Source organism: Leptonychotes weddellii, unplaced genomic scaffold, assembly GCF_054177405.1.
Source record: "Leptonychotes weddellii isolate Sample4059 unplaced genomic scaffold, ASM5417740v2 HiC_scaffold_8430, whole genome shotgun sequence".
NCBI lineage: Eukaryota > Metazoa > Chordata > Mammalia > Carnivora > Phocidae > Leptonychotes > Leptonychotes weddellii.
This window is the reverse complement of record NW_028055182.1, coordinates 793-8,742: the sequence shown is the minus strand read 5'-3', so window position 1 is coordinate 8,742 and position 7,950 is coordinate 793. Positions and strand designations below refer to the sequence as shown.

The 7,950-nt window shown below is 60.1% G+C and overlaps 1 protein-coding gene and 1 long non-coding RNA gene across 2 annotated transcripts; one reads left to right on the top strand and one right to left on the bottom strand.

The window, feature by feature from the left end:
* The first annotated feature begins 33 nt into the window (after positions 1-33).
* LSM4 (LSM4 homolog, U6 small nuclear RNA and mRNA degradation associated) lies at positions 34-3,383 on the top strand. The gene is made up of 2 exons (XM_081811564.1): positions 34-842; positions 2,707-3,383. The coding sequence occupies exons 1-2, from the start codon at positions 680-682 to the stop codon at positions 2,796-2,798; spliced, it is 255 nt and encodes an 84-aa protein (XP_081667690.1). The 5' UTR covers positions 34-679; the 3' UTR covers positions 2,799-3,383.
* Position 3,384: 1 nt separating this feature from the next.
* On the bottom strand, positions 3,385-7,280 carry LOC145719941 (uncharacterized). Its single transcript, XR_014142692.1, has 2 exons — positions 6,566-7,280; positions 3,385-4,018 (listed from the first exon to the last, which is right to left on the bottom strand). It is a non-coding gene; the product is annotated as an uncharacterized LOC145719941 (long non-coding RNA).
* Between the last annotated feature and the right edge of the window lie 670 nt (positions 7,281-7,950).

Here is a 7,950-nt window from a genome sequence, read left to right as displayed (position 1 = left end):
CCGGAGGCAGTTGATGTCCTGGGACCTACAGGGTTGGCATTGCTCTGGAATCTGTGACTTTGCAAGCCTCCTAATCTCTCTGGCCTTAATTAGCTCCCCTGAAATCTGGCACCATTGGTCGCTGCCCCTGGCCAGCCCCAGGCTTGCTTCCCCACCCGCCTCCCGCCCTCTTCACAGAGTCTCTATCCCACTTATGTGTGTCCCACACCCACCAGGAGATAAGTGGATGAATGAATGAGTCAGGGCACCCAGAGAGGGTTCCAGAAGGTAGGTTCCAGAAGGCTGGGTGCAGGGGGGTGGAAGAGCTGGGCTGTGGCCGAGCTGTGTGGCAGTGCCCGGTGCGAAGGCCCCCAGGCTCCTCTGGGCTTTGGGCTGCAGGAAACAAGGCTGAGGATGAGGAGGCTAGCTTATGTGTTTCCCTGTCCCTCCCTGGGTAAAGGGGGACCCAGAGTCTGGAGAGAGTCCGCTGGAAGGCAGCCCCCCCCACCCCCCATGTCACGTCCGGGACTGAACTCTGCAGGGGTGAGGCCAGGTGCAGGCGGGCTAGGACGGCGGCCCAGGTGGGACCGGGAGCACGAGGGGACCGACGCACCATGGCCCTGGGCACCCGCTCTGCAAGGACCCCGCCCCATCTGAGACTCACCCCTCTGTCGCACAGGACGGGGACAAGTTTTGGCGGATGCCCGAGTGCTACATCCGCGGCAGCACCATCAAGTACCTGCGCATCCCCGATGAGATCATCGACATGGTCAAGGAGGAGGTGGTGGCCAAGGGCCGGGGCCGCGGCGGCCTGCAGCAGCAGAAGCAGCAGAAGGGCCGAGGCATGGGGGGTGCTGGGCGAGGTAGGCCCCTCTCTCCCTCCCCGCCCCCTCCGCCCGTAGCAGGCTAGGCCGCAGAGCCTGCCCAGGCCTTGCCCAAGCTGCAGGGTGACTGCAGCACGTGGCAGCCGTCCCGTCCCAGTGTTGACATTCTTGGGTCCTGCCGTCATGGTGCCACAGGCCTGGCTCTGAGCCCCCTCCACAGAGCTGGGGGTTATGACTCACAGGGTTCCTCCGGGGCGGCCAAGGCTGCTCTTTGCTGCCTGCCCCGGCCCCACAGCCCCAACCCAGGCAGCCTGGTGTAGCCCTGGCGGGCCGTGCTGGCTCCCCCACGCCCCTGGGCCCTTCTGCCCAGCAGCAGTCCTCGGGGCTCCGGAAGCCTGGCTCCAGCCCGGCAGACCGATGCAGTGCCCGTGCAGACCTGGGGCTTGAGCCCTCATCCGATGCCCTCCTGTGTCCCCCGGCGGCTGTTCTGGGCATGGTGCGCCACCTCCCTGGCTCGTTTCCCCTCTGCAGAGAGAGTCTGGTGGTCTCCGCCTCACCAAGGCTGCTGGCGGGGATCCCGGCTCAGGGCCTGGCACGAGCCCCTTCCCTGCTGTCACTCCTTTTCACAAGGCCAAGTTCATTCCTTTCTGATAGACTCCTCTCACCCTACCCACCCCCACCCCCAGCCACCAAAATTATAAATCTGGCATAAACTTCAATTTGTTGTGCAGTCAGCTGGGTCCTGAGCCTAGAGGCCATCTGCAGACCCTCCCTCCCTCCCCACACACGCCCCGCTCCTCTTGGAGGGCCCCAGCTTTGTCTCTTCCATCTGGAGGGGCCTTCCGTGTGCCAGGCCCAGGCTCCCCCCGCCCCGGGGGCTCACAGGCAGGGCCAGGAAGGATACAAGAGCCGGCCCTGAGCTGAGGCTCACGTGACAGGAGTGAGCCAGAGGGAGGAGGTCTGGAGGGCACTCCAGGTGGGGACATTGCCAAGGCCTAGGGGCGAGCAGGGCCTTTTCCATACCTGAGGGCCAGGCTCTTCGTGCTGAGGCCACCACTGCTAAGTGAGATGCCCAGAGGAGCAGGGAGGGAGGGAGGAGTGATTAGCTTAGGCCACTCTGAAGAGAGACCGTGGGGCCCTCGGTAGCAGGTGGAAATCTCACCCTGTGTGGCAGAGCTGGTGGAAATCTCACCCTGTGTGGCAAAGCCGGTCTTGCCCCGGGGGAGGTGAGGTCAGGCAGCCCCTGCAGGGATGGGCCTCCATCCCGACAAGGCCCAGTGTGTGTTTGTGGTGGAAGGGGGACTGTGTGCGCCTTTCTGGACCCCATGCCACTGTGGTCCTTCGGGACCTCCCTGGGCAGGGGTGTGTTCTATCCCTTATTACTCAACCTCCCACACAGCTCCTACCTTGGGCTCCATGTAAAATATCTTAGAAGCACAGCTCCGTCACTGGCTGGCAGAGGTTACAGGGCAGGGAGCTCCCCTGTCCCCACCCCTCAGCCAGACACACAGAATCTCCCAGTTGTTTCTCTCCTGGGCCAGTGGATGTGGACAGTGCTGGAGAAAGAGGGAAGCCTGGGTCCTCAGAGCTGGGGGCCTGTGGCCGGCCCCCTGGGCTGAGTCCTGCCCCTATTCTGGGTCTTGCTCCCCTCCTCCTGGAAACCATCTGGCTTTATCCTTCTAATGACTGCCCCCTACCCTGGCCCCAGGCCCTCTCCCAGGAAGCCTTGCCCAAGCCCCAGTGTGACTTAGAGCTGACCTCTGTCCTCCCTGGCATCCCTCATACCCCTTGGGAGCTGGTCTTGTCCCTTGTCAACACTGAGAACTTTCTGGAGCACCACCCTCACGTTCTCAGCTGGGCCTCCAAACCCGGCTCTGCTGCAGCCCCCTCCTCTGTCTCACAGGTGTGTTTGGTGGCCGGGGCCGAGGTGGAATCCCAGGCACAGGCAGAGGTCAGCCGGAAAAGAAGCCGGGCAGACAGGCGGGCAAACAGTGAGCTGCCCCTCCGTCCCCAAGAGACTGAGCCGCCACTGAGCATCTGCTACCACTCCCTGAGGCTGTGTTTCTACTCTCCAGGTCACAAGTGTGTTCAGAACAAAAAAGAGGCAGGTGTTGGGGAAGAGCCCCCCTCCCCGCCTGTCATTTTGTGATCCTTTTTACATAAAGTGCCCCCCCCCCTTTTTTTTTAAGCCAGCAGTTCTACAGTTGGATATGTTATTCAGTGTTTTTGGTTTTCTGAAGTCTCCAAGCTGACTTGATTCCTGGAAGATTCTGTGTTTAATGTGTCTTTAAAGCCCTCGCTCTTGTTTTAAGGGCGGGCACTTTCCAAACAGGCTTGTTTTGCATTTTGAGTTGGATTCTCATGTGGTGAACAGACCGGAGGTTTTTATTTTAAGCTGTTTGCACTGAGATTGACAGCCTTGGGAGTTTCCTGAAACACGGACCTCAGGATTGCCTTTTGAAAACAAATACGTATGAACGTATGCCACAGAAGCTGTTCCTGGGACGTTGCTGGGCCCTGCCCCTTTGCCTCCTCTCTCCCTGTTTGTGTTACAAGAATAAAAACAAATACAACTACAAACTGCAAATTCATAATTTATTTTTGAGTCACTGGGCACATCTAGAGTGTGGTATCCTCAGGAAATCACAGTCCGGTAAGAGAAGTTTCCTTTTCGAGGGTTGCTGCCTGTCTCGCCAAGGGGAAGTATTTCAACAGGACACTGGTTCCTTGTCCCTTGATTTCCTTTTTAAGAACGATGAGCCTGTTGTCTGGGCAGTGGGAGTGGCCCTCCTGCACTAGGTTTGCCTGTAACCCTTGCCCCGTTGTAGAGAGGGTTGATGGGGGGCGGGAGGGGGCAGTGTGATACCCATTGCAGCCCATCCTTGTGGCCAGTGTCCTGCCCGCCATCCCTGCTTTGTAAGCACCATTCACACCAGAGTTCACTGAGAAGCTGTGACAAGCGCCTGCCTCAAGGAATGTGCTGGGAAGGCTCTTACCTCCTCCTCTCCAGGTTGGGGCAGCTCCTGTCCGCACCGTGGTGATTTGCCTGGGATGTTGAGCCAGCACTCCTACAAAATGTTTCTGTGACATTGTCCGCGGGCTGATTTTCCTTTTTTATTGTGAGGGGAACTCCTGAACGGCCCGGTGCTGGGAGGCAAGATGGGGTGCCAGCCGGCTCCCGTGGGACTGGGTTCTAATTGTCACTGTGTTGAGACCTGTTCGGAGGGGCGATCAGAATAAAAGGTGTTGCCTGAGAGCTCCGCTTGCTGGAGCTGCCAAGTGCTAGCCCAGCGGTCTTGCAGATACCCACATTTAAGACTCAGCCTGCCTCAAGAATGTGCTCTGCCCCTGCCCCCACCCGATCATTGCTTTTCCCTGAGGCACCGCTTGTGGGACCTGCTGCAGCTAGAACGCTTGCCTAGCACTCTGGCACGGGCTGGGACAGCGCGTGGGGTTTGAGTGGGACCTGGGGGCGTCTGATAAGCCCCAGGCCTGCAGAAATCCCCTCTCGCAGAGATGTGGGCTGCTGGGGTGGGTTGGGGGCTTGGCGACGACGCGCGGGGCAGGAACGAGAAGGGAGGGACCGGCGGGGAGGGAGGGAGCTGGGTCCCCAGCTCCCCTCCCCCATGGCCCTGGACTCAGCGGCCCATAAAAGCCTCTGGGGCCCTGGTCTGGGAGGCTTTGATAAAAGCCGGGGTCAGGTGTCCAGCTCGGCAGCCAAGGGCCAGCCCTTTGGAGGCCCCGCCCCTTCCTGCTTCGGGCGGTTCGGTTTTTCCTCCCTAACTGAGCTCGGCGGGGAGAACGCCTTCGTCCTACCGCCCCGTCGCAGTTCGGGGTCTTGGGCCCCCGCGGCGCCCGCCCTCGCCACGGCTCTGCGCTGGGGCTCAGGCTGCCGCTCGGAGCCTGCGGGAGCCTGCGTGCGTAATCGCGGCTTCCCGCGTGTGTCGCCAGACACGCCGGCCGGCCCTGACCTTTCCAGCCAGGCGGCCCGGGCTGGCGGCCCAGTCCCCTCCTCGCCCGCCGGTGACGTGAGCCGCCTCGCCAGCCCAGGCCGCTTAAGTGCGGTGGGCTTCCGGAAGGTTCTGTCCTTCTGAGTCGGCTGTCAGGACAGCCCCGTTTTTCAGTCTCCTCCCTGGTTGGTTTCGAGAAACGAGCCTCAGCCCCCTCAACAAGAAAAGAAACCAAAAGCTCCCGGCTAGTTCTTAGACACTGGGCCTCGATCTTTCCGCCCTTCTGGTGGTTGTCGACTGGGGTCTGAGCCCTCATCAGCTGACTGCTGCATGACTCCGGGGCATGCAGGACGTCTAAATCGTAGGTGGTTCCCAGGAACCAGAAACCAGAGACCTCCTACCCCTGGAGTTTGCTCCAACTCCCCTCGGAGCAGAGGTGTGACTTAGCCTGGGGCCCAGGCTCTGCAGGGCTGGCCTTGACGGCCCTAGCCCCCTCTTGCCTGACCTGGGGCCAAGAGCCCATCTGGGGGACACGGAGGCAGCGGGCAACCAGGAGCCCCAGCCCCACTTGGCGGCAGTGGGGGGCGGGGGGGGGCGTCTGTCTTGCTATCCTGCGTCATCCCTTCCTGCACACATCTCCTCCGATTCCTCCTCCTCGGGGCCTCACCTGCTGCTCCCAGAGCAGCTCTGCCGGGAAGCCCTGCCCTGTGCCCACTGAGCCCACATGGGCATGATGGCAGGTGTCCTCCCCACCCATCCATCTGGACCCCGGGGGCCCAACCTCTCCCGGTATCAGCAATGTGTGTATCTCCAGTTGCTCAGTGCATGCCCTGGTGTCCTCTGCTGTCCCTCTGACGACAAAGGGCCACTTGGCCAGTGAGGGGCATAGGAGATGGGACCTCTGTGGGAGAAGCCGCCCGCCTCAGTGAAGCAGAGAGCTGGCCTGGAGGCAGAGGTACGGGGGCCACAACCCCATCCCAGGTGCTGGAGACTCAGCCTGCATTAGGCAAAGAGCCCCGGCCCAGTGGCCCTTACTTACCTTCCACGGGGTGAGCTAGCAACAAACTAGCCGAATGCATCAGTGTGGAGAAACAGAAAGTGAGAGTGGGAGAAAGAGGCGGTCAGGGCAGGCCGGAGGGTGACTAGCATTCAAGGAAAGGGCTTGAGGAAGGCAAGGGAGCCATCTAGAAGAGCATTTCCGACGAAGAGAACAGCTTGCCCAAGTGCCATGGCCCTACACAGAGTGGTGACAGGAACAAAGTGAGGGGGTAGGAAACGGGGCAGGTGCTGCGGGCCCTGAGCAAATGGGAAGCACAGAAGGTTCTGGAACAGACTGAGACAAGGGTGGAAGCCGGGAGACCAGGAGGAGGTGGGGCTGGGGGCTCAGCCCAGGGTAGAGGTCGCAGAGGGGGCAAGAGAACAGGCAGGGGTGCCTTGAGGGCCTGGGGCAGATAGGCTCATCTTTCTGCAGGAAGCCAGGATGCTGGGATGGGAGCTTTCCAGAGTGGAAGGGGAGGCCTTGCCGAGGGGGGCATGTTCAGACCAAATCCCGAAGGTCAAGAAGCCACTGTCCATGGGAAGAGAGCAGAGGACACGTGGAGGGAACTGCAAGTGAAAAGCCTCCGAGCTTCTGTGGCCTGCTCAGGGAGGGCAGAGACCCAGCATGATCCCAACAACAGCCTCGTGTGTGCCAGGCAGCTCCTACCACTCGGGCACAGAGTGGGTGAGCCACCTGCGCCAGGTCACACAGCTCCAGAGCCTCCTCAGAGCTCCTCCCTCTGTAGCCTCCTTGAACTTGGAGGATCCACTTACCTTCTCTGAGTTCAGCTGTGTCAGGTGTAGAACCAGGAGGCAGGAGTCATTTGGGGTGGGGGCAGGCAAGGTCGGCACTGGCTTTAAAGTTTATTCCCCTGACTGTTGCCTCAACTGAGGGTATTGGCCTCCACTTCACAGGGGTTGTTGGGAGGATTACATGGGGGAGGAGGCTTGGTATACAGCAAGTGCCCCATATATACTCGCACACATCTTCGGGGCGCCTGGGTGACTCAGTCGTTAAGCGTCTGCCTTGGGCTCAGGTCATGATCTCAGGGTCCTGGGATCGAGCCCCGCATCAGGCTCCCTGCTCGGTGGGGAGCCTGCTTCTCCCTCTCCCGCTCCCCCTGCTTGTGTTCCCTCTCTCGCTGTGTCTCTCTCTGTCAAATAAATCTTAAAAAAAATAAATAAGAGTGCTGCTTCATTCTTCATTGATCACCTGCAGAGTGTCTGAAACCTCTCCCGGGAATCTCTCCATCTCTATCAGCCTTGAGCTCAGCCTGAGCTGCTCATTGGCTGGGAGGCCCCGGGCAGTGGTGCCACATGCTTGGCCTGCCCTGTGGTCAGTGGCTAGTAGCCACTTTCCTCCGTGCCCCGGAGGCCAGCCTGGATGCCTAGCCCTGGCTGGTGAGCAGTCACCTTGAAGGTCCCCGGTGCTGCCCTAAGAGCCCCCTCCCAGTCTGGGTCCAGCCACCCAGCAGTGACTCACCCTTGCCCGCCCCACCTCCACTGGAACCAGGCACCGAAATAGTCACCCTGCTCACCCTTGGGAGTGGCCGTGGAAATATTTTAGGGCTGCATTCAGCGCCTAAAAATACTCGGCGCATCCTCCTGCATCTTCCCCTCCCTAATTCCCTTTTCTATTCCTTTGAAAACTGTCCCTGTAAGCACCCCCAGGGCCTGCCCTTCCTCACTGTGTCCCTCCAGCGTGTTGAGCGTCCCTGGCAAGCAGGACTCAGGGGTGTCCCCAAATGCCCAAGTGCGTGTGGATGACTGGTGAGGTGGCCTCCCTCCCTCCCTCGCACCCTCCCTGTCACCATGGAGAGACTCAGACATGGTTTCCCCAGAACCTTCTGGAAAGACTGTCTTTTCCAAAACCCCCAGAAGACTCAGTTCCTGGGGCACAGTGATGCTATCCAGGGAGGTCTTCATTACTCAGCAATTTTCCTTAAAAATTAAAAAAAAAATGCCTCGTGCTGTTTGTGTTCATGAGTGGGGTGGAAACAGAACAGGTCCCCCAGCTGGACAGAATCCATTGCCTCTCCTGCTCAGTTGCAGCCGAACCCCACTAGCTTGTAGGTCCTCTTGCCTCCCCGAGGGGGTGCAGACTGACCCTCCAAGGCACCCAAATGTCCTCAACATCATCCCTAACCACCAAACACCTT